Raw genomic sequence first — 26232 nt, forward strand, 5'->3', positions numbered from 1 at the left:
TTTTTCTCAAGTCGCGTTCCTCTCTCCACACCGCTGTCTTCGGACAAAAAGTCATGCCCTGAGATCGATAATGTTGTCAGACACTTTTGTCTCACACACACACACACACACGCTGTCATTTGTGATTTCATCCATATATATATATATATATATATTTCTATATCCCCCTTCTTTTCAGGCAATATATTCACCTCTCAGCTCTTTAGGGTCATGCTTGTTTGTTCTATGCAATGGATATGTCTGATAATAATACAAAGTATTTATATTTTCAGCCTTTTTAGTCAATTTATTTGAACTTCCACTTTGACACTATTACATTTTAGCTTCCAGCTTTTCTAGCAATGTATTTCAGCTCTTACCTTATTAAGGTAATTAAGGCTAAGGCAGTTCAGCTTCCAACTGACAATTTTACATTTCATCTTCCAAGTTTTTCAGCAGTGCAGTGTAATTGCATTTTAAAATTTTCAAACAATTTGTTTCAAATTTCTGCATTTTCATCAATGTTTCTCACAGCATTTGTAAGTCTTCGATACTTTTTCATAATTTCATTTTTGAAAATATATTCAGACCTCACAATGTTCTACATTGTTTGGCATTATTGACCTTTTAAAGCCAACAGTACAGTTTAGCATCAGCTTTTCAAAAAAAGTTTTATGAAATTCATGTTAATTAAAACCATTCATACTTTTCCAACTATTCTCACTACTATTAATCCAGTTTAGCTTTAGCAATTTAGCTATTCATCATTCACACACATTTTCAAATGCATTTTTTAGTTATTATTCAAGAATGATCCAGCCTTAAGTAACACTTATCACAGTACAGATACATTCATTATTGCTTTAATTTCACATCATTGCTTAGTTTTGCCACAATCAATAGTGTAACATAATGTCTACAGTGATTAATCAACTGCTTTTACACACCCAGCAGTATTGAGGGACCTTGCCCAATTAACTCTTGTAGACTTGATACAACATCAGTTTTTTTTCCAATATTAAATTGCTCCCTGTGTTTGTCGCGCTTAACTGAGCACACAGTACAAGCCAACAAAGCAGAGTTGCTGACATAATGATGTTACAATGGTGTGCCACAAGTTCATTCAGTAGCTGTTGTGGAGCTTTTGATCAAATCAAATGATCCTCATTAGCAGATGAAGCAGCTACTAAATGGACCTTGGGGTGGAGACCTTGTAGAGAATGTTTTCTCAACTGTTATTTACCTTTAAGCTTATAGAGCTCAAAGGAAAGTACAAATTTGAACAGTTTCGGTGTCAAATACCATGCAAGCTAACCTGAAACAACGTACATCCACATTTTTTCATTGGTGGTTGTGTTCCGGATTACTTGATTTATTTTCACATCATCATCACTACGCAGCTTTGTGTTTATTTGCAGTGCAACAATAGCAGTTATTGGCTCTGAGTATATTACCTGATCAAATCACAGATAATAACTGACTGAGTCACTGACGGCCTGATTGACTGAATTATAGAAAATTTCCCCTGACATGAATTCATCAGCTAGTCTCCCATGGCAACCATAGACTCAGGACTGTTTGGATAATGACCTGTCACTCACTGTATCACCATGGCATAGATACATAGAGTATTTTTGGTATCTTCGTGTGACTATTATATCCGTCCATTAGTACTAATTAGTGTGCTTGTTATCAGGGCTGTTAATAGCTCCCTAATAACCGCTGGGAACCCAAACACTGATAGGAAACGCAGTGTGAAGTGATCAGAGTCCAATCAATCTGCTGCCCCCTTTTTTCTTACACTTTGGGAATTTGGCTGCCTCTCCCTTCCTTCCTGCTTCCTCTCCCTAACCAACACTGTTGTGTCATACATGGTAATTAAAATCAGTATGCACGGTAGCAGATGCATAATACCCAAAACCAGAATCAATTCATATATACAAAAAAGCCTAAAAATAGTGTTATGAGTGTATCAATGCTGTAGACTTTTTATAATGTTGTAAGGACCTTCAAATCTTTTCAAATTCTTTCAGGATTTACACACACACACACACACACACACACACACACACACACACACACACACACACACACACACACACACATTATTATTATTATTTCCTCTGAGACTAGGAGGTTCCAGAACATTGGTTTAGCTGATGGAGCTAAAAGTAAGGGCTGACTATTAGCCCTGGCTAAGACTAATCAATGACTTTGTGTGTGTGTGTGTGTGTGCGTGTGCGCATGTGTGTATGTGCATGCCCAGAGAGGCGGGGTCTTCAGTTTGTACAGGGAGTCCAAACCACTTTTTTTTTTGTTGCCACTGTATTCTCAGATGGAGGATGTCGTCTGCATTAACTAGTTTCTATTTACAAGTCCAAGAGTTGATGAATCAGATGAAAACTTATTCATAGAGTAATAATGTTTTGTACTTGGTTGGGGGTTTATGGTTCTGTCTCTTTTTTATGGCTTTGTTCATACACAAAAGAGTTGTTCTGCATTCAAACTGTATTTAAGAAGAAATCTCCATGTCATATTTTTCTAAATGACATGGCAAGACAAGTTGGAACCATAAGCTCTACAGAGGCATAGGTGAGTGATACTGCTCAGAGTTTTCTTTGGTATTTTATGCTACAGTGTTGCTTTATGGTGTTTGAGGATCATTGTTTAATGTATTAATATATATGTTTATTATTGGATTATAGGATGAAACAGAGATCTCATTAAATGGATTAAAGTGGTATAAAAACTAAAAGGAGCCAAAATATTGGAAAAATAAATTGATGTGAAGTAAAATATAGTAAAATGCTTAAAAAAAATAGAATAAACAAACTTGAGTTAACATCTCAGCAAATTTCTGGGAAAGGCGTGGGGGGGAATAAGAGTTCCTCCCATCATCAGTGATCTGGGTCAGTGGGGGGAGGAGGAGTCCCACAGCTGTTACATACTGCTAGTGTGTGTGCATGGATATAGTATGTGCATGGATGTCATGTTTGTGTTTATGTCACTCAGGCAGTCTCTTAACTGCTCATATTATTAATCTGACCCTTTCTATGTGTGTGTGTGTGTGTGTGTGTGTGTGTGTGTGTGTGTGTGCGCGCGCCAGATTGTTTTACTGCATTTTCATTTCCATAACAGCATGAGCAGATGTTTTACTGTGTCCGTATGTGTGCATGTGTACTCAGAATCAGCTTTATTGTCCAGGTTTGCGTAAACTAACAAGGAATTTGACTCCCGTTAATCTTTGCTCTCAAAGTACAACACTCACTTAACATATAAAGGATAAAAACAGACAGTAAGAAATATAAAAAAGAAACTGTTAAGTATACAGTATAGCAATACAATAGAATTTACAAATGTACAAGAAATATACAATAACAATTGAAGAGCGGGAAGGAATAGTGCAATCTTCAGTATAGTCTGAGACTTCTCCTAAAGTCCACTGTCATCTTCACAGTCTTCGGGTTTTACTCATAACAATTACCATTTAAAGATGGTGATAAAGAGGTTTAATCTATAGTACTGTGTGAGCTCTGGTTTGAGTGTTTTACAGTTGAACAAGTTTAGCATGACTGAATGCACAGGTATCTATGACCTAAAGAGGACCTGTGCAATGGCTTTATCAGCAGGGAGAAAAGTAATTTGCCAAGTTAGTTATTCTTCACAACATTACCAAATCATTTCTCAAATTTCACACTGACAAAGCAGCCGCACCATGTAATCAGAGTTAAAAAAAAAAGTGTCTGAGTAAAAATGATAAACAAGATGAATATTCATTACACATTTATTCCAGATTTTTTTCCAGGTTATGCAGGCAGATAGGGAAATTGGAAATTAACCACACACACACAGAGCATTTAAACATAAATGACTCTAGGGGTAATTAAAATGGATTATGAGATGAATGTGAGATAACTTCAATCAGTTACAGAATAGCTTTTTTCCTTAATAAACTGGAAAAAGAACTGAAAATGAGAGCAGATTTTTTGACCTACAGTAACTTATAGATATAGACACATTTACAGAGCTGATAGATACATGTTGCAGCACCGTGTGTGCGTGCATGCATGCATGCATGCATGCATGTGAGGTAAAAAGAGTCCACTAGGTGTCTCAGTGTGTTTATATTATAAGATTATATAGTAAATCAAGTGCATCTTCCTCCACAAATTGCGACTCCCTTCTGATACATCTACCACCATTCCACCAGGTTCTTCTCTTCTTTTTCTCTTTTGCTCTATATTTATTTGCCTCTCTTCTGTCTGGCATCCTCCCATTCCTATTAGCTCCCATTTTTCTCTTCTTTTTGTTTCTTTTCCTCTATTCTCTTCTCTAATATTTCTCTCACACCCTCTTCCCCCATGACAGATGACTTCATTCAATTTTTACCACTGCCACCTTTCTTCTTCATTCTCTTTCTTAGTAAAAACAGACAAACAGAGAAAGATCAAGCAAAAAGCAAAACAAAAGAATTGAGATAAATAGAGAGAATAATGGATAAATAGCAGCTGAAAGAAAGCCTGATGACAAAATTAAGTGGAAAAAGGGAGAGAAACACAACAATAAAGAAAAGCAGGACTAGAAAGACAGAAGGTTAAAGAGTGTTATAGAAAAGATAAGAGCGAGAGAGAGAGAGATTGTGTTTGTGTTGTGTGTGTGTGTGTGTGTGTGTGTGTGTGTGTGAGAGAGAGAGAGAGAGAGCAAGAGGGATGGAGAGCAAAAAGGAGGGATGGAGGAAGGAGGGGTTTAATCCTGCCTGGATTATGGTATAAACTGGTCCCGGAGAGCAGGAGGAGATACACTAGAGAGAAAGAGGAAGTCCCACTATCCCTCCATTACTCAATCCATCTAACTCGAAGCGTAATCGTGTCCCAGTGCTGGATGACTTTGGTTTGGATCCACCGGGATGTGAGGTCAGAAATAATTCAAGAAAAGGACAGAAGAAAAACCAGTTTTTTGGGAATATGTGTGCGTGTCCTGCTTTGGAATACCTATCTGTCTGATAAAAAGGACTGAAGACAAAAGTTTACCAGGACGACCCAAGTCTTTCATCTCTCTCTCCCTTTTTAACCGGCACCCTGTAGGGGTACATGGAGGAGAGAACCGGATAATGAGGGCAGTAGAAATAGGATTAAGAGGTGTAGAGAGGGAGGTGTAGGAACATGGCAAAGCTCCGTTGTGACTCCTGGTGCGCAGAAGTGACCTTTGACACTGGAGACAAGAGCTTTCGAGTCTCTATTGTGTGCCAGTGTAACCAGCTGAGCTGACACCAAATCTTCAATCACACACTTCTTTTTTGTTATCAGTCATATTTGAACTTTTTTTCCAAACCCACTTGTCTCAAAGGGAATGGTTTCAAAGCTTTGACCACATGACATAGTGAGTAATCTTTTGTATCATTCTGTCTATTATGATTTGGGGAAGTATTTTAATCTTCCTGCAACCCACTTTGGGGCTCCTGCTTGTGTTTCTTTTGAATTAGCACCCTGCTACATGGATTGTTTCAATCTTTTGGCTCACAGGAAAAGCAGCTATCAAATCTTTCCACTCAGAGACTGTGGCTTCTCAGCATCATTCTTGTGGCTGCTTTTAGGATGACATGCTTTCTCTGTTGTTGGATGTCGCATGTGAGCTTTCTGGATCCTTTGCTTTTCCTGAGCAGGCCTCGGACTGTCACAGATTCTCCACATGTCACTATTTTAGACTGCTCTGTTACAAAGTGTGCCTCTCTTCAGGTCTCTGGAGAGTATCAAGATTTGAACTGTGCATGAATGTCTTTGAGAAAACTGGATTGTATTGGATCTTTTTTGGATTTTTGTAACAATTACTTTACCAGGCAAGAAAAAAATGTGTCTTGAATTTCCTCTGTAATTTCAATATAAGTCAGTGTCCTCGTCGTACAAAGTAATATCCACATTTATAGTGGCTATAATCAATATTTTCATATTAACACTGATCACAGTGGTGACAAACCCAAAGAGAATTATCACCCACTTCTGCAGTTCTGCTCATCTCAATGGAGCTTTTTTAGCTTCTTTCAACACAGTTTTGGCGTAACAGCCCATAACTTAACTTTTTTAGTTCACTCTCACTGCTCTCATAGTAGTTTTTTCAACTATAAAGCTCTAAATACCCACAATTTATTTCCTACCCAGGACCAATCAACTTCCCTTCTTTTGTGTTTGCACTGTGACCTGAGCACTTCTAATCTCACGATGCACTGTCCTAATTTTATGCTTTTCTCTTGGAGCCAGCGTGCAACAATTGCTGGACTGATGCAGATTGCGGCAGCTGCTGGGATGAACCGCTGGAGCTGGGGAACCGCTGGCAATGCCAGTAAATCGGACAAAAGTGGGCCGCACAGAGGGAGGCTGATGATGCTGCTGTGGATTATCCTCTCCAGCTCACTGTGCCGGATGGTCGACGGCCAGATGAAGCTTTCACCAGAAACGTGAGTACAGTTGCACTAGAACCCTGACACTGACTTTTTACTCTCAGGGACTAAACCATAAGGAGGAACCATTTCAGTCATGTCAAGTCAGTGTAAAAAGCTATACAGTATATACAGATCATGCAGGTTTTGTGAGAGACACATTTGCGAATGTGAATTTAATTTGCTTTTCACACATAACATTCATTTTCACTCCATTTGAAAAAATGTCATTAATTCATTCAAATATCCGCATCCTCACTTACGTGGAGATACAATGTGCTGCCATTTACATTATATTACATGTAATTTAGCTGACGCTTTTATCCAAAGCGACTTCCAATTAAGTGCTTTTAACATTGAAGGTCCAAACTCCAGACAACAAGTAGTACATTAGCATGAATCAATAGATTAAAATAAAGTGACCATTTCACGAACTGCCGTGAGACCGTGTTGATAAGCCAAACTACAAAGAGCCAAATGAAAGTGCAACTGTATGTATTTTTGTTTGTTTTTTAATTAACCAAGGTGGAGTCCGAAGAGATGTGCTTTTAGCCTGCGGCGGAAGATGTGTAGACTTTCAGCCGTCCTGATGTCAATGGGGAGCTCATTCTACCATTTAGTACGAGTAAGAGCCAGGACAGCAAACAGTCGGGATTTGGTTGAGTGATTAGTTGTCCCTCGCTGTGAGAGGGCAACAAGCAGGTTGGCTGATGCAGAGTGGAGTGGACGTGCTGGGTTGTAGGATTTGACCATGTCCTGGATGTAAGCTGGGCCTGATCCGTTTGTGGCCCTGTATGCAAGTACTAGTGTCTTGAACCGGATGTGGGCAGCAACTGGTAACCAGTGAAGGGAGCGGAGGAGCGGTGTAGTGTGAGAGAACTTGGGTTGGTTGAAGACCAGACTCTGCTGCATTCTGAATGAGCTGCAGGGGTCAGATGGCACTTGCAGGCAGGCCAGCCAGGAGGGAGTTGCAGTAATCTAGACGTGAGATGAGTGGAGCCTGAACCAGAACCTGAGCCGCCTTCTGCGTTAGAAGGGGACGTATCCTTCTGATGTTGTGCAGCATATGTAGCTACACGATCGGGTAGTTGCAGCAATGTTGGCAGTAAGGGCGAGTTGGTCTTCGAGTGTCACACATTTAGCGGTAGATACAAGTCAGCTGACCACAAACCTCACGTTTTATTAAGACATTACATCAACAAGTGTACCAGATCGTTCCCCGTGGACAACCTGGCATGTCTACATGTAGCGTTGTCCTTTTTGAAGCCACACGTGAGGTAGATGAGTCAATAGTGTTCTTTCTATTTTAGCTGATAACTCCACACTGATACATATGGCCATATGGGCACCTGTGGGGTGGGGGTGTAACTAACTGCTAAACTATCCTACAGCGTCTTTAAAGCTACAGCTAAGTATGTTTTAGATGGTGTAGGCTATACATTTGGTTTGCACATATATTAATTATGAAAAAACAAAACAAAGTCCTAATTTAGTTTTTTTGTTTAGGCTACTATTTATTATTTATTTGCTTAGCTCTACCAATTTTTCTACTTAGGACTAATGTGCATTTTGCCATAGTAAATTGAAACATTTAGAATACAGAACTTCACACTTAATCTTGTTAAACATCAGCATGTTAATATTGTCATTGTGAGCATGTTAGCACGCCAACGTTAACATTTATCATAAGGACACCCTCACAGAGCCGCTATCATGGCCGTGGACTGGCTTGTTTACTGTATATGTCGATAAATCCAATGTGCAGTCAAAGTTTATAACTTTTTTCACTTAGATCACAGGTATTATTGAGTATCAGATAAGATTTGCAGCACCAAACAATGACAGCAAAAAAACTAAAACTGTTCGGCATTAATATTATAACCCCTTCTCTATGTCCTTTATATGAACTGTAATATGAGTTCCTAAAACCATATCTTGTAAAATGTCCATGTTCGACCTGGGATAAGTGGTGATTTTCAATAACTCATAATGCCTAATGGGTTTCATTATCACACAAGCGTTCACTTTGTAGAACAAGTGATCAGTTTTTTTCTCTCACTTTTTCTTTTGGGAATAAAATGCTGCGTTTGTTTGTTCTCCAGAAGCCAGACGAAGCTCTTTTCCCTGAACAGCTTTCAAACCTCTTGCTGACTAAAAACACTAACAGATCAATACAGTGCTGTCAGTCCACAATAGCCTATTAACTGTGTGTGTATGTGTGTGTTAAATTAGAAGGGTTTGAGAGGGACAGAGAAACTCAGAGAAATACACAGCATTTTGTTACTCGCACTGACTGGATGCTGTTAATATCGTTGTTTGTATGTGTGTCAGTGGACATACATACTGTAATAGTTTGGTCGATCAAATGTTAGTCTACTAGATTTATCAACCAACACTATAAAAGCAATGATTGAGTGTATAGTTTCAGGATATATTTTGTGTGTGTGATTTTTTTATTTTTTATTTTTTTTTACTTTGCACAGCTAAGAGAGTGTATGCTGTCACTGGTGTGACGAAGGAGATTAATGCTTCAGGGAACGCAGAGTTCAGCAGGCCAACACAGGTCACTGAGCCCAAAGGGCTTCACTCTTCCCACTGCCTGGGGAAGATTTGGCAGCAGGGCCCCTTCTGGCTCTGTAAGTTAGCAGGCTACGACCGGAACATTTCAGGCCAAGAAGGTCAAATCTTTAGCCTCTCAGGGAACATTGCTCTGCTGTCAGGAGGAAACAGATAGCTGTCAATAAGACATCAACAGCAATGACACATTTAAGAAACAATTTAGGAGATGAGCAACCTTTTCTGACTGTGTAACACCCTAGATACCCCCCATAAAAGGCTACAATTGACATTTTTTGCTATTTTTCTATGTCAAACAAGTTTCACAGTGAGCAATTGCTGCATTTTGCCCTTTCAATAATAATAACTTTATTTGTATAGCACCTTTTGATTTGACAGTGTAAACAAAAGCACATATAAATCAATATACTGTATAAATATGAACATCAAGTCCCATAAATGCACAACATAGTGATAGTGAAAAAAAGCAATAAACAAAATGGAGTTAACAGGCCACTTTTAGGGTACAATAGAGTTTACTTACTGTGTTGTATTTGGTCCAAATTTGACCCAAGTCTGGTCTTAATCTTACCTTACTTTGCCTGTACAGTGGTGTTGTAGCCCACGGCAACATAGCTCTTTAACAGCACCATGTAAAACAAAATAACTTCATAATTTATCTGTCAGAACATTTTACTACCTTAAAACAGTAACAATGATGGGACCTAAAACAGTCAAGAGAGCCTTTGATATCCCTGAACAAAGAACACGATACTGACACTGATATGTACAGTACAACACTGATATGTACACACACAACCTCTACATTTTCAATCCTCACATTTGAGAATGAACCCACACTCATATTTCAGAATAAACATATCAACAAGTCTACAAATCAGCCAGGTTTCAGCCACAGTTTTTTTGTATCGAGGCTGGCAGTCTATATGACAACCCTGCCTGCTAGCTGGCTGACTCCCCATAGGTTGAGCCATCTGTCACATCCTGTCTACACTCTAACCTCTATTACCTTTCATTGGCTGCATTCACATGAAGGATTTGTAGAATTACTGCATGTTATTGAGCGCAGAGTATCCCCTTGACCTGGCAGACATCTTTTATTGTCACCTTAACAGTAATCTGTTTTAATCTGTCATTGGCGAAAGCAGGCTACCTCTTATCATGATTGGCTGCACACTTTGATGGTCACCTTCAATACAGACGGTCTCATTAGCTCTTATTTTTCCGGCACGATACAAGTGAAATCTTTTGGACAGAGGTTGATTGAGAAACAGTCCTTATCCTTTTCTTAAATTAGTTGTTTAGCATTTCTTAAAGCACTGTGTTCCACTTGAGGGAAGTCAGGTACTTTACTTTCCTGCTTCTGGCAGTGAAATAAGTTCAATATATGATTTGTTCCACAATTGTTTGTGATATATAACAATGAATTATTATTAATTGAGTCATTATGAAATTTACTTCAGAGTGCATGTCAACAAATAAACAAATATTCAGTTTATTGCAATGCATTTTAACTATTTTCTGAACTTGCGACACACCCTCTTTTGAGTTGTCATGATAAGAAAAACCCCTTTGACTGATTGGACCTTTGGCCGCTTACTTTCCTGAAAAGGGTTACATTTATTAATGTACTATACAAGTAAACCTGCCTTGCCTTTTAAGTTATTGCATTGTTTTCATAGCTATTGATAACAGCTTTGATTATCGGTCACTGATCACGTTTTCTCTGTGTGCAGGGTGCAGCAGTGGGCTGTATCCTTTGGCAAAGAGATGGCCGCCCTGTCCACCAGATACTCTGGAGCTAAACTGCTGCAAAAGGTAAGAGATCACACACAAAAGCTTATGCACGCATTAATACAGGCACACACAAGTACGCACACATGTTAGACAGATACACAAATACACATATGCACATGCTTAAAAACCGCTGCAGACGCACATACATATATACACAAAGTTCAAATCTTTTCCAAGGCATCTCAGTTTTGTGTTTTATTAGGTGAATTAGGATGCATCATATTGTGTTTTAGTAATTTCCCATTTCAGACAGACAAATCAGTGATGGTGAGGGGGAGGTGATGATGGTTGTGGTGGGGATTTAATCCCTTTGATTGATTATCCCTAATATACAGTATATGGCAATACCGGAGAAGGTACATGTCATTTGGAAATTTGCGGTGTTACAGCAGCAAAGGAGATCAGTAAAGAATGCAAGATATAATAATAGATACGTAAACAGTAAAAATAAAAAAGCAGTAGAAAAACAGTGAACAGTTAGGGTTGGCTGCTGGCAAATAGAAAATAGAAAGACAAGGATTGAAATCTAAGACACAAACTTAAATGCAGAGACATAAATGCACTTCACGGTAATAGAGACAATTGGATATAGAACACATGACATCATCACATCAGACTGAGTCGGGTGGGGTCTCTATCTCCTCCCCCTTCCCTCTGCTCCATCGACCAATGGGAACAAGACTGACTGGCATACATTTGCTGTACAACATCTGCACATGGCCCAGAGACCAATGTGATGACACACTTAATTCAAAAACACATAAATATACTCGCACACATACACACGTGTGTTGACTTTTAAAACCATTAGTGTGCTTTACCAATACATACATAAAATGTCATACTGTATATACTGTAGCACATTGAAATGAGCTGAATTTGACAAGTGTTCATTTTTATGTGACTTACCGTAGAGACTGAAGAAGGGATTACGTGTGTGTGTGTGTGTGTGTGTGTGTGTGTGTGTGTGTGTGTGTGTGTTTTAGTAATTAGGATGTGCAGTCTTTCTCTGCATGCCACCCTGTAGAATCCCTAGCAGGCCCATTCACCATCTGCCACACACACACACACACACACACACACACACACACACACACACACACACACACACACACACACACACACACACACACACACAAACTGTGTTCAATTTCAATTTCTTTATTTTTGAAAGGGGACAGTGAGCATTAATCAACATTGAAACAATGTAAATGTTCCCGAGTTAGCTCAAAAGTGCTAATTTTCATCGGTAGTCCCCCAGCCAGATGTAAAACACAGAGACATAGACATAATGACCATCTCCCTCTGAAGTGTTTTTGATATACATCTTTATTTTCGTTTGATCACACAATTTTCATGTTGTACAGAACAAAAGACCCACCAATCTAGCTGCACAAATAGCCAACTCCCACAGATGTCTTCCAAAACAAACACAGCAGTAGTAGTTTGTTGTTTGTGCCTGTATTGTAAACTGGATTAACCTTAGAGAACCTCAATGTTTAGTTGGTACAAACTGTTTTCCAGATTGAGAACCACACAGGTTGTAAAATACTGACTAACTTGATCAAACAGCCCCAGAAACAGTAGAGGTAATACTAGTTGCTGTAGTAACAGTATCAGTAATAGTAGTATTTATATACTGTATAATGCAGGTATAAGTCTCCTAGTTGCACACTTTATCTTTTTATTTAGTCAGTGATGTGTAAAAAGCACCCTGTGCATAAATGTAATCTTGGCAACAAGAAGCCATTAATCACCCACCTCTGTGTAATCGATGGCTTTCTCATTATCTGTGGATCATTTAGTGACTTTGTCTTCTTGCCTGAGTAAACGAAACAATATATTGAGTGTTTGAGTTTATGTTTGAAGATAATACAGAAATTGTTGGACCTTTACTTTTGTTGTAAAGGGGTTTTTATGGTTATTTGCAGTAGGCTCTAATGGAGCTCTTTATCATTCCTTCTCTCATTTATATCTGTTTGTTTCTCCCATCTGTCTAATTCAGTCTGGCTCTCTCTCCACTGTAAGGAAAATTGAAAAGCATAATCTTTGAAAGTGAAAATATAATATATATCTTAAATTAAATGACAAATTGGGCATCTAGTTCTTTTTTCCCTACAGTTTTTTAAATTGTCAGAAATTATTTTTAGGTCGACAGGCTAAAAGTTGGAACTGACTACTTGTTAAGGGCCTTTCTCCGCCTGTTAGGAACTCTGGGAACTAGGGATTTTCCATTAAAAAGCCAATTTTCTTGACAAATTTGATAACCTATTCTCATCTAATCATCTCACTGAAGGTAAAAATAAACGAGTCCATCACCAAAACAAACATTTACTGGGAATCTGTTATCTGTCATCACAACTTGTGCATTTATCATCAGTGCCGGAAATTAACCTTTCAGTTCACAAGCAGCAACAGCACGGGATCTCTTAAATTATATCTATGTAGCTGCTCAAATTTAATAACACAGTGTACAAACCTAGCAGCCATAAAAATACATTAGAACATGCACAGATGTCAGTCAGGAAGCGCAGTGTGCAATAAATGGTTTTCTTGTGGCATCACTCTGTCATATTGCAGATTAGAGAGGGGGTCTGGGGAGGGGATGAAGTCTGGGCTTGACCCCCATCTGTACACATGGTGCACGCACACACACACACACACACACACACACACACACACACACACACACACACACACACACACACGTGTATAATTGTATAATACCAGGATCTTTCTTCTACAGTTATGTGTGTCTCTGTTGTTTTCCATTGCGTAGTCAAGCAAGATATTGTACATAACTTCTAAATGTAAAAACAGTGGCATCAGGTGGTAGTCAAAATGGAGGCAATATATTATTAACCTTATTCTCTGAGTCTGTTGTTTTATGATTTTAAGGAGTTCATGGGACATTTTCTTTAGAAGGAGGCTCTGTTAATAATACTAGCACTGTCACTAATCAGCCAACTGTGCCTGTTTTCAAGAAATACAAGGATGTCGAGGGTATGGTGAAGATAGAGGAGGTGGACGGAGAGGAGCTAGTAAAAAAGTTTGCTGAGGAGATGGAGGAGATGCTTGGGAGGAAGATGAAATCTGTGAAGGTAATAATGATACATTCTGTTTAAGTAAAAACACATGTAATGGTAATCAATTTCAGATGAGCTCTTCTACAGACATGACCTTGTTTAAACAAAGATCATATGAACAATTGCTGCAGGTTTAGTTCGGACTTGATAGTCTTGCCTACATGGACAGAGTGTATCCTTAACCCTTAACCTGCTGTATTTTCATCACAGAGGTTAGCAGAAGCAGCAGAGGATGCTGACCTTTACCACGAGTACAATGAAACACTGGAGGTTTGTGACTTTTGATACAATATATGCATAGTCTAACACAGGTGGGAAGATGATGTAACCACTGATTTATACCCAAAATATACTATTCTTTACCTGTACCCCTTCTTGGTGGTGTCAACAGTACTGTACTATCACCATCATAGCCATAGCTATACTAAAGATGTTCTGCTTGTGTCACATATTTGTCTCCTTTCAGCTCATTCACACTGTGTTGAACATGAGCATATATCATAGCAAATATGCAAAGTTAACTGAGGCTGACACACAGAAGAATATTCTGTATATACTTTAGAGTTTTTGAACATGTCTTTAATATTTCATCATCAAATAATCTACAAGGTCATCATCCTTTACTGTTCTCTCTAGTTTGAATACTTTAACTCCCTGCTGATCAACTCGGTGGATGAAGATGGGAATTCAGTGTCGCTGGGAGGAGAATTCCCTCTGGAGAAAAATGAACACTTTGATAAACTGCCAGTCAACACACAACTGAGTAACATACAAGTCCCTACTAATGTTTACAACAGAGGTACAGACGTGTGAACACACACACACACACACACACACACACACACACACACACACACACACGCAGCCTGTATTCCTTTGCACATACTGTATAACCCATCTGGTTGCCAGTCGCCAATCAATTTCATTCTTTTTCTCTCTTTCTGTAGATCCAGCTATTCTGAACGGAGCCTATATGTCTGAGGCTCTGAATGACGTGTTCATTGATAACTTCCAGAAAGATCCAACTCTCACCTGGCAGTACTTTGGCAGCGCTACAGGCTTCTTCAGACTGTACCCAGGTGCTTACACATCCTACATTTAGGACATCCTGCATTCTTCCCATTTGCACATTTATCCTGTTTCCGCATGGTGTTAAGACAACAAGAACAGAGCTGTAGATAAACATTCAGCTACACAAGCCAAACAGTATACTTAAACAGCAACTGACGATGCAGGAAGCTGTCTGTCAAACGTGATGACTCAGTCTCAGCTACAATATGGCTGCTGGTAAATTCTCTCGTGTGTGTGTGTGTGTGTGTGTGTAATTAGCAGAGGATTTGTGACACAGCTTGTTTTACTCAACTGCTATCTCATCCATCTCTCCCTCAATTTGACTATCCATCCATGCATCCATTTGTCCACCAGACAGAAAAAGAGCAGTTTTTAACGTCTGCCTTTGCTAAATCTCTCCATCTTTCTTCCTGTCTCCAGGGATCCAGTGGATTCCAGATGAAAATGGTGTGGTCACCTTTGATTGCAGAAACAGAAACTGGTAAGGCTATATTCCCACCAACATCAGTTCTACTTCCTTATTGATGCCTTTTGAAGGGTTGTAGCTCTCTGTATAGTTTGTAGGTGCAGGATAGTGCTTCTGATGAATGGCAGAAGAACCATAACAATTCAGCTCAACCTGAAGCACCAAACCCTCGTTATGGGTCCTGACCCTCCAAGCCAGCAATCATTGGGCGCCACTCGTGTCTATGGCTGACCATCAATTGTTTTTTAGTGTGTCTGGCAAGTTGGCACCAGTCTGCCCATATCAGCGACCATTTGACCAATTGAGCATGTTGAATCAGCTACAGAGGCAGTCAGTGACAGTGAGAGAAGTCTTTCTGACTAGCCTCTCAAATCAGTGTCTTTACCCATTAAGTGCAGTTTCTCCTTGTTTTGCCTCCAAGTGCAACTTTTAACAAGTTGTTAAAGTTCTGAGGTGATGTGGTTAGATGCAAAAGCATTTTATCAGTCAGCCTTTGTCTGAATCACCTTGGTTTATCAGTGCCCTTACCAGTAGATTCAACTATTGTTTAAGTTTATGTTCTGTTCAGTCAAAAAAAGTAGATAGTTAATAGAGAGACAGAACCCAGGTTTGACAGAGGTGCATATCATTTGATCTGACCAGAGGGAGGCAACTCTATTGCAGGCAGCACAGTTGGACATATAGAGGTAGGTATAACAGGTAGTTGTTAGGGCTTTCATTAGTTGTGGTCAAACAAATCAGCTCATCTCATCTACATTGAAAGTAGCTCTCTAACTCCTGTTACCATAGGAGCCCCAATTGTGGGTGCTGCTTGTGTCAAAGACAAATGTATATACAGCAATGGCACAAGACCTGTTTGAGACTTGCTTATACATCAGCAGCTGTATAGCCTTTTACAAATAATAATAATAATAATGCATTTTATTTATATAGCGCTTTTTGCAACACTCTACTCAACACTTTACATAGTTTTAAAAGAAAATGCACATACTACGAAAAAAACACACACTAAAATACACACATTAATCAAACATTAAAAGCATGTCAATAATGCTGGGAATGACCATCCCCACAATAGGCCTTTTTTTGCAGCAGACATTTGACTTGTCATAGGGGTCAAAGGACAGGTGCTACTAATAACATTGGCTCAGTTAGATTAAAGTGTCCCAGTAAACCATGGCAGTCTGACAGTGAGCCAGCATGCACAATACCAGGACCCTGAAACCCATCATTCTTTTTATTATTTACACCCACTGTGACATGTGAAAATGTCTTCCCTATAAAAGGTTGGATTACTGTTCGGGAACAGTAAATCAAGTTCCAAGAACTCATGGTCCTCAGACACAACTGTTTCCTGGAAAGTTGCAGATCTCAGATGTTGTAGGGGAAATGTAATCCATGTTAATGAGCTTGGAAATCAGGGGATGGTGATAAGGAGATGAAGAGAAGCACGGATGGAAGAACAGAGGAACAAATAAAAGGATAATGCTTCAACTCCTCCTGTTCTGTCTGTCTGCTAGACTAATGGTAATTAACATTGAGTCTCCGTTCATGCCTGAATGACATTTAGTTGACATTATGATAAAGGTAAAGTCTTTACAGCTTCCTACCTCAGCTCTCTATCTGTCTTTCTAGGTATATCCAGGCAGCCACTTCGCCTAAAGATGTGGTAATCGTGGTGGATGTCAGTGGCAGTATGAAGGGACTCAGATTGACCATAGCCAAACACACCATCAATACAATCCTGGACACGCTGGGAGAAAATGACTTTGTTAACATAATAGCTGTAAGTATACACACACACGCACACACAATTACACCAAACACAGACACATATGAGCAGACTCAGCAGAAGCAGACAGTGTCTAAGTCCTGATAAGCGTGACATCGAGATTAACACCCTAACACACAAATACACAGAAAGCTAATACACAGGTACAGTACAGACAGTACAGAGACTGGGCCGAATACACGGAAATAGACACACACATGCAAACAGACACAAATACACACATCACACATTCAATTAGCACCAGGCATTTACTTTCAGTAACATCAAAGCTTCAAAATTAATTTTTGTTTTTAGATTTTTCAGGATTCTGGTTGCATGAAGCCCTCCAACCACAAATCGGTGTAATAAGCAAGGTTTATCCTGGTATTACTGTGTGTGTGTAATCATACGCCTCTTGGAAATCCGCTGCCCTTAAGCTGTTTTTACACAGAATTTAAAGCTACACCATTTCTTTCATGGGGGTGACCATGCAAGCAAAAGCATTGCTGAGAGTTTCATTTTAAAATGAGATATCCTCGTAAGGAATAACATAATTTAATTTAACTTTGAACTTGACTTGACTAATGTCAGTGGAAGTAACAGCTTCCAGGAATATAAACACTACATCCAAATGTCCAACTTTTAACACTGAAATCCATCTGAAAATCAACATTAGCAGTTAAATAATGTCCGTGTTACAGAATCCCGCGTTGGATAGAGTAAATAAGCGTAATAAAGTTAAGTGATATTGTGATATTTAGGGATTGATTGAGATTTGAGGGTAGTAAAACTGCAATAACTCTTACCTTTTTATAAAGGTTAATCATGTTGACTGTTGATCATGTGGATCATTGATTTTATTGGGTTAGATATTTGATTTCTCTCTCCAGTACAGTGACTATGTTCGCTACGTGGAGCCCTGCTTCAAGGGCACGCTGGTACAAGCTGATCTGGATAACAGAGAGGTAACTCGAACTGCACACACACACACACACACACACACACACACACACACACACACACACACACACACAGACAGATAAGAGACACAAGCTAGACAGCTAATTAATTCACTTAACCTCTGCTAACCTATAAATCTTCAATCAGCTGTTATCTCACTAATCTTGTAATGATATTATGCTGTCATCACATCACAGTTAAAACATCACACAGAGAATGTGTGTTATCAAGGGTTCAACCCATTTGAACCCAGGATTTAGTGATGAAACCCTCAGAACCAGTTAATGCTCATATGTGGTAAAAGTGTGCTGATCCTACTGGTGTTTTAAGAACGCAGATATTTCTTCCTCTCTCTTCCACTTCCTTCTCTTTCTCTGTCTTCTCCATCTCCTCTTTCCCATCTCATCTCCCTAACAAAGTCATGACATTTTTCTTCTTTTGCACTTTCTATCCATCCAGATCTCATTGCTTCACTGCTGCTTTCTTTGTTTTCCCCCCTCTTCTATTCTCCTGTTTGTCATATACCAACACCTGCTCAGTCTGTGTGTGTTATGTGTTGGATGTGTGCCCTACTTTCACTCCCCTTCACATCATCGCAGATCAGGTGAGGTTGCTGGCCACTGACAATTTTAAGTAGGTCACATGACCTGTCAGCAAGGGATTTGATTGGTTTAATGCCTAGAGAGGCAGGCTGTAACAGAATGGGCTTACAGATGTTGGCTGATGTACTTTCGCATAAACTCATGTTGAAACACACAAATTTACAGGAAGTCAATCCTCAGTTTTGTAGGTGTTATATAAGAGTTCCTACATTCCCAAACAACAATTTACCATGTTTACTCCTACTGTAAGTCAGATTGTGTTTGCCCAAACTGTAAGAGACCAAAATCATTTTTGTTTTCAGTATTGAACAGTTGAATCAGTGATCTGGGGTAAAAGGGCTGTACATTCCTGTACATTTTTTTGTCATGATTGAAATATATATATATATATATATATATATATATATATATATATATATATATAGTATATTAGCTTATATATATAGTATATTTAAGCAAATTATCTCATGTCTTGGTCATTTCATACCAACAAGTAACAATAAAAGAAAATGCTGAGTAAGTGTCTAGGCTTAGTTATGCTTGAGTAGCATTTATATACAACAACAATAATAACAGTAATAACAATACTTTACAGTTAGCTTGTATTTGTAGGGGCATATACAATTCTGTAAGAGGCTAAGAGCACCATGAAGGCTACATCTATCTCTTGTCTGCACAGTGGTGGAACCCACAACAATGTGGCCATTCATCATAGTGTGTGCGGGTGTCTGTGTGTGCGTGTGTTGATTAATCCTGATTACCTTCTGGTGTTGTAGTGACTTTGCCATAATTGGTCAGTGTGCCAGGGAGCTGGGGATAATTCCTACTCTACACTCTTTTACTCACTCACTCCTGATCTCTCTCTCCCCCCATGTTCCTGTGGTGACTGCATTTACCTGCATTTACCAAAAGGATAAGATCTGTGGCTTATTGACAATGTATATTTGTTTATTTGTTGTGTGTCTCTCTGCAGCATTTCAAGTTATTGATTGAAGAGCTTCATGTCAAAGGCGAGGGCAAAGTGAAAAAGGCAATGAAGGAGTCTTTCAAGATCCTCAACGAGGTTGGTGCCACAACCACAACTGCTAGGTCCTAACAATATATAGCATTGCTAGCAATTAAATAGTAAGATTATTTACTTTATTTTTTTATTTTATTTATTTGTATTTATCCTTTATCTGCTCTATACAATTTACAGTCTACATCAGCTGATTTCTGTAGTACAAATTCCAAGATCAAGTAAATTGTGTGTGTGTGTGTGTGTGTGTGTGTGTGTGTGTGTGTGTGTGTGTGTGTGTGTGTGTGTGTGTGTGTGTGTGTGTGTGTGTGTGTGTGTGTGTGTGTGTGTGTGTGTGTGTGTTTAGGCTGCAGCGCAGGGCCAGGGCAGCCTATGTAACCAAGCCATCATGCTGATAACGGATGGAGCAATGGAGGACTTCCAGGATGTTTTTGAAGAGTTCAACTGGCCAGAACGACGGGTATGACACACAAATACACACACAAGAAAGATCAACTGCAAGCACCAGCGGAATGTACCTTAAGCACACAAACACAAATCATTGACAGTATTTATTTAAAGCTGTTTGAAGTAACAAATAAGTGGGGTTCATCACATCTCACTATATGCTTTATTGTCTCTCCAGGTTCGAGTGTTCACCTATCTGATTGGACGAGAGGTGACATTTGCTGAAAATGTTAAATGGATTGCCTGCAACAACAAGGGTAAAATGGGGATAGATCAATAGCATGGTCAAGGTCAAAGAATATGCTTTGTGTTATAAAAGTTGCTAGGTTGAATCCCTGGTTCTGCCATACAATTTGGGATAGGAAGTTTAGGTAATTTCAGCAACAAAGAATAAAGGTAGATGTGAAAACTACCGCAATTACTTAGTTAGTCTATGTGCTAAGTGATCCAAGTGATTTCTCGTGCTGTAGGCTACTTAGGAAGAAAACAGGTCTGTTGGCCCTTTGTGGTGTTCCCAGGTGGTGCTGTATGGGACTGGGTATCAGGTGCTGCCCTCTTGTGAATTATATGGGGTCATGCAGCAGCTCAGACCTGAAAATAATCACTTTATCCTGCTCTTTGCACATCAAAAATCCCTGACTAAATACCTGATTATCAGCACAGATACACTGTAAACACATCCCTGGCCCAAAAATATCATATCTGAGTGTTTGTCTCTGTGTATAATAGGTAACAGGTGCACTCCCTTCTGTTGCGTACACTGGCAGTTGCTTCTGCCAAAAACAAAATATCTGTCATAAATAGAGAAACATGCTTTATGTTACACTGCTGCAAAAACATGTTAAAGTTTCAGTCTTAAGTGAGCAGTTCAACTTAATATTTACAGCAGCGTGCTTGGGGAGACATTACAAAGGGGGAAAAGGTTGCACATATTCACATATTCATAACTGGCAGTGCTTCAGTAGCCTGTTGTCACTGAGCAGCTTCACTGCAGGTATCCCATTGACGTCATTGTCTCCCAGTTGTAAAAATGCCATAAACCTTAGACTAAGCCAAGTTTAAAAAATGGAAACAGCACATTTGCATTGATGGGAGATTCAAGCATTTTTTTTTTCATTCAAAACACCTTAGTGTTTTTTTGGGAATACCAGGTTTTTTGAAGTTGGATAAATGAGTTTGCTGCTCTAAATGTAATACCCAAAGGCCAGAAGCAAAAAGATAAAAAATAATATGGTATAATAATAAGATTTTATTTGCTAAAATGTAGGAGTCCTAGGTTTTCCATCGGAGTAATTTGTAATATACGGTATGTTTGTACATTATTTGTGTGTCATGCAGGGTACTACACACACGTCTCCACACTGGCTGATGTCCAGGAAAACGTTATGGAGTACCTCCATGTTCTGAGCCGGCCAATGGTCATTAACCACGATCACGACATCATCTGGACTGAGGCCTATATGGACACTGTGGTGAGTCTGCTTCTCCCATTATTAGTGTTTTTGCAGACACTATTATCTTTCATCAAGATTATCTGGCATACATAATCAAAATTTCAGACTCATTTAGGCCATCTGTGCTATTTTAGTAATGATCCATTATACAGTTTTTTTTTCTGCAGGGCAATAGAGATAAATGTTGCAATGCAGTCTCTCCATCTCTCTTCATGAAAACATTTAAAACCATTCTATTCATCTCTCTGCCTCTCTCCATGGTATTGAAACATTCAAACCCTTCAATCCAATTAATTCCAGTCACCAATTCAATCTCCTAGCAACATCATAGCATAGCACTAGTAATTGCTGCAAAAGCAACAACCTAGCAACAACCTAGCAACCACCTAGTATGTTCCTGCCCAGGGACCGCAGATGCAAATTAGCTATATAGCTAACAATGACTCAACATTTGTGCTGTGCATGGTCCCTGTTAAAAAAAACTAAACTAGCACTGGCCTACTAACAGAAGACAACACCTATAGGCAATGACCTGAAAACCCCAGATAACCCCTTGTAAGCACTGTGAACACCCCTATCATCAAATAACACCATGCCAGACACCATCAACACAACAACCACCTAGCAACCACCCTGGCAAACTACTGGAACACTTAGTATTTAGAAAGTGTTAGGCATGTTACATGGAAAGTGTAATACATTATTCATAACTTATTACATATTAAAATTATTAAAAACATTACTTTTACTTTAACAGAGAGAATATTCGTCCACTTTTTGGCAGCAGCCAAGCCACCAACCCCTACCTTCAGCCCATGCAGCAAGCTAGACATGACACTCAAGGCAGCCAAAACACCCATCCCTGAAATTAACTAAGTATTCGTAACTGTAATGTTATTTTAGAATTTTTTTTCATTTTAATCTTTATTGTATTTGTTATTGAACACATTACTTTAACACCTTACTTAGTGGTGCACTGTTAGCAACACCCTAAAGACATAGAATTCAACAAGCAATGCTTTAACAACTGTGTAGCAACACACCAGCAAAAATCTAGCCTAAGCCAATTTTGCTCAAGCGGAACTACTTTAATATAACTTACATTAATTTTCAAAGTTTTTTCTTTATTAAAATGTTTCCTTATCAAGTGCATCTGTTGCAAGTTGCTACTCCACCCCTGCCTGCTTATTTCTGTTTCCTCCTTTATTTCAGTATCTCTTTTCATCTGTACCATATGTGGCATATCTTTTCACTGCCATTTCCTACTTGTTGTCTCTTCTCCCATATTGTCTTCCCTCCATCTTCACCTTCAGTTACCAAGCACAGCAAAGGTAATCATAGAGCACTGCTAAATTTCTATTGTTAGCCGTATAAAATACAGTATATAGTATCTGTAATGTCTTGCTTAGTCTTATATTTACAGCCAATAGCAGTTTTTTGCAACGTTATTTGAGTGAATATCTTAACATATCTTAGCTTCTCTTTGCTTCCCTTGTTAAAACGTTGGCTTAGTTAATGTTCTTTGGTCCAGAGAGATTTAGCACTATTAAGTTAAACATCATCTTCCAATCCATCTCCATTTCACTTCATTTTCCACCTTCGGTCAACAAGAGCGAACTCCATCAACTTAATTTATATTTACAAATTTAACATTTAACATTTACAAACAAAAACAAATGTAGATCAAGTCATCGTGGCTCTTCTTGTGTATGCGTGTACCACAGCTGTTCAACAGTCAGGCCCAAAGCCTGCTTCTGATGACCTCGGTAGCCATGCCTGTGTTCAGCAAGAAAAAAGAGACTGTAAGTATTCATTTTTCATTAATACCATTAATACCATTGCCCTCAACACCCGAAACTTTGCATTTATCAACCTGCTGTGTGTTTCCTGTAGTTGTCTCATGGGATTCTGTTGGGAGTGGTAGGAGCTGATGTGGCCTTGAAAGAACTGATGAGATTAGTTTCAAGATACAAGGTAAACCATCCACAATATATACTGTGTCACAAACAAGGATGAAGTACTGTATGCATACTCTGTATTGATTCTTTTCTGAGACAGCCAGTGGCATTGGATTTATAATATAATAATTACATGTTCTTATGTCTTTCTGTCTCTTCAGCTGGGTGTCCATGGTTACGGCTACCTTTTAACCAACAACGGCTACATCCTGTCCCACCCTGACCTACGACCTCTGGTACAGACAAAGATCGTATTGTGCAATGAATTATTGCAGCTGAGAAACTGCAGAAACTTTATAACCCTGCTTGACAGATGTATTGCAATAACCAAGCATAAGATGGGATAGGTTCCTAAAGACTTGTTTTCTTGTTTGTATGTGTGACAGTATAAAGAGGGGAAGAAGCTAAAGCCAAAACCCAACTATAACAGTGTTGATCTGGCAGAGGTGGAATGGGAAGACACCGAGGAGAAAGTGAGTAACACACACTCACTCACTCACTCACTCACATTTGTCTTTTTTTATTCTCTGTTTTCACTTTCCTGTACTCTATGTCAGGGTGAGTTGTGTTGTTCAGGTCAGGATTCATACCAGCATGGTATGACGAAACAAGTGAAGGGCTGAGTATGTGATGTTTTTGTTTCAGCTGAGGACCGCCATGGTTAAAGGAGAAACTGGAACGATATCTTTAGACGTGAGAACTTCAGTGGATAAAGGAGTGAGTACTTGTGTTTTTGTCTGTTTGTGTCAAGACAGCAAGAGGAGCTGTTTTGATCGGTGATTAGATTCTCCTCTCTTCCTGTAGGATTTTATTGTCTTATTTTGTATTATCCAAGTTTTGTTTCCTTTTGAGGTGGCAAGTTTTGATTGTCCATTTGTATTTCTTGTCTATTAAGTAGAAGTACCGGCATTTTTTTTCTCTCTGCGTTCACTATCGTTTTTACAAACTCTGTCCCTCTTTCTGTCCCTCACAGATGAGAGTAATGTTCCTGAAGAATGATTACTTCTACACTGTCATCAACGAGACACCATTTAGGTTTGTCTGATCATTTTCAACTTAACAGGATTACTCAAAAATGTCAGAATTTTGAATATTAAAAAAAGAAAAAAGAAAAAAAAATATATATATGTATGAAATAATGAATAGAAAAAACATAGCATTTTAGTAAGTAATCTCTTCTATCTTAATATTCTGTCTAGCCTACTACTTGTTTAAAGTAGCAAGAAATGGAAATAAAAATTACAAGCATGATTCATCCTGCCAATAACAAATGTCTTCTTTATGTTTGACAGTCTGGGTATAGTGTTGACTAGAGGATATGGACAGTATATCTTCACTGGAAACGTCTCTGTTGAGGAGGGTAAGTCTTTCCCTTCTGTCTTAGTGTCTTTGTATTTGTGTCTGCCTTTCTTACTCTCTTTCTCTGGTTTCTTCTTTGCTTTTTTGCCTTAGGTCTCCATGACTTAATGGCTCCAGACCTGACCATAGCCAATGAATGGTAAGTACTGTATAACTATGTATTGTGGCAACCCAGGGGACTTGAACGCCAGATTCACAATGAACATAAGAAACACAGAGACAGTTGGCTTAAACATAAAGTGTTTTTTAATGAAGTCGCTCAGGAAAAGGGTAATGGTACAAACTGCAACTTAGGTTTCTTCCCGTTTGGGGTCTGTCAGCCTTCAGGAGGTGTTGTCCTGGGAGGATTTAAGCAGAGGGAGAGGTTTTAGTCTTTTTCCTAGCCCATATCCTTGTTGACCATTAGCTCCTGAACTGTTGCTCCTCTGGGCCTTTGTTACTGTCTCCTCTCTTCCTGCGGCCTTGGGCTGGCTCTCTTAACACCTTCCCACTGATTACCTGATGGGCTGCAGGTGTGACCAGTGCCATGTGCCAAGTGGCTGCAGCACCTGCACAGGCAGATAGACTCCCCCTATCACCTCCCCCAGTCTGAGCCTATGTACCCGCCCCCTGTGCCGGATTGGCTGACCTATTTCTCCTGGTTTGCCACAGTATAAGAACATAGATATTATGGGATTCTAACTAGTGTCATGAAATAAGATATGATATTACTGAGTGACTACAGTACTAAATGTGTGTGTGTGTGTGTGTGTGTGTATGTATGTGTGTGTGTGTGTGTGTGTGTGTGTGTGTGTGTGTGTGTGTGTGTGTGTGTGTGTGTGTGTGCGCGCGCTCGTAGGACCTACTGTGAGACAGACATTGACCCGGCCCACCGTAAGCTTAGCCAGCTGCAGGCTGTGGTGCGATACCTCACTGGTAAAGAACCAGATCTGGAGTGTAAGTGGACTTTAATTAATTGCAGCATCTTTTGATTTTGGAAAAACTGCAGATTCAGTGATACACTTAGGCACTCTTGTGATCTTCAAGCTGACTCCATTCAATGCTGGATTTTTATTTTCTTTTGTCTTCCTCTTTCTTTTGTCTTATGCCTCCATTGTTTTTATCAATAGCACTAGACTATGTTTTTTCCCTCTCTCTACAGGTGATGGGCAGTTGTTGCAACAAACTCTTTTCGATGCTGTGGTCACAGCTCCTATGGAAGCCTACTGGACCGCTCTCATGCTCAACACATCTGGGTGAATATTAAGACACATT

General features: G+C 39.2%; 1 protein-coding gene across 2 annotated transcripts in view; it reads left to right on the forward strand.

Annotated features, from left to right (window-relative positions):
• Positions 1-2325: 2325 nt before the first annotated feature.
• cacna2d4a (calcium channel, voltage-dependent, alpha 2/delta subunit 4a) overlaps positions 2326-26232 on the forward strand; it is an 81572-nt gene continuing 57665 nt past the window's right edge. For both annotated transcript variants that reach the window (XM_028570984.1, XM_028570985.1), the window contains exons 1-24: positions 2326-2571; positions 6234-6430; positions 10726-10807; positions 13771-13887; positions 14083-14142; positions 14509-14671; positions 14820-14951; positions 15364-15424; positions 17045-17195; positions 18071-18145; positions 19716-19805; positions 20107-20220; positions 20386-20464; positions 21546-21679; positions 23386-23463; positions 23555-23635; positions 23781-23855; positions 24006-24092; positions 24265-24336; positions 24593-24654; positions 24912-24979; positions 25072-25117; positions 25817-25914; positions 26120-26213. In XM_028570984.1, coding sequence (XP_028426785.1) covers positions 6255-6430; positions 10726-10807; positions 13771-13887; positions 14083-14142; positions 14509-14671; positions 14820-14951; positions 15364-15424; positions 17045-17195; positions 18071-18145; positions 19716-19805; positions 20107-20220; positions 20386-20464; positions 21546-21679; positions 23386-23463; positions 23555-23635; positions 23781-23855; positions 24006-24092; positions 24265-24336; positions 24593-24654; positions 24912-24979; positions 25072-25117; positions 25817-25914; positions 26120-26213 — 2195 coding nt within the window. In that variant the 5' untranslated portion in view covers positions 2326-2571; positions 6234-6254. The remainder of the gene's footprint in view (positions 2572-6233; positions 6431-10725; positions 10808-13770; positions 13888-14082; positions 14143-14508; positions 14672-14819; positions 14952-15363; positions 15425-17044; positions 17196-18070; positions 18146-19715; positions 19806-20106; positions 20221-20385; positions 20465-21545; positions 21680-23385; positions 23464-23554; positions 23636-23780; positions 23856-24005; positions 24093-24264; positions 24337-24592; positions 24655-24911; positions 24980-25071; positions 25118-25816; positions 25915-26119; positions 26214-26232) is intronic.

This window comes from Perca flavescens, chromosome 23 (genome assembly GCF_004354835.1).
Source record: "Perca flavescens isolate YP-PL-M2 chromosome 23, PFLA_1.0, whole genome shotgun sequence".
NCBI lineage: Eukaryota > Metazoa > Chordata > Actinopteri > Perciformes > Percidae > Perca > Perca flavescens.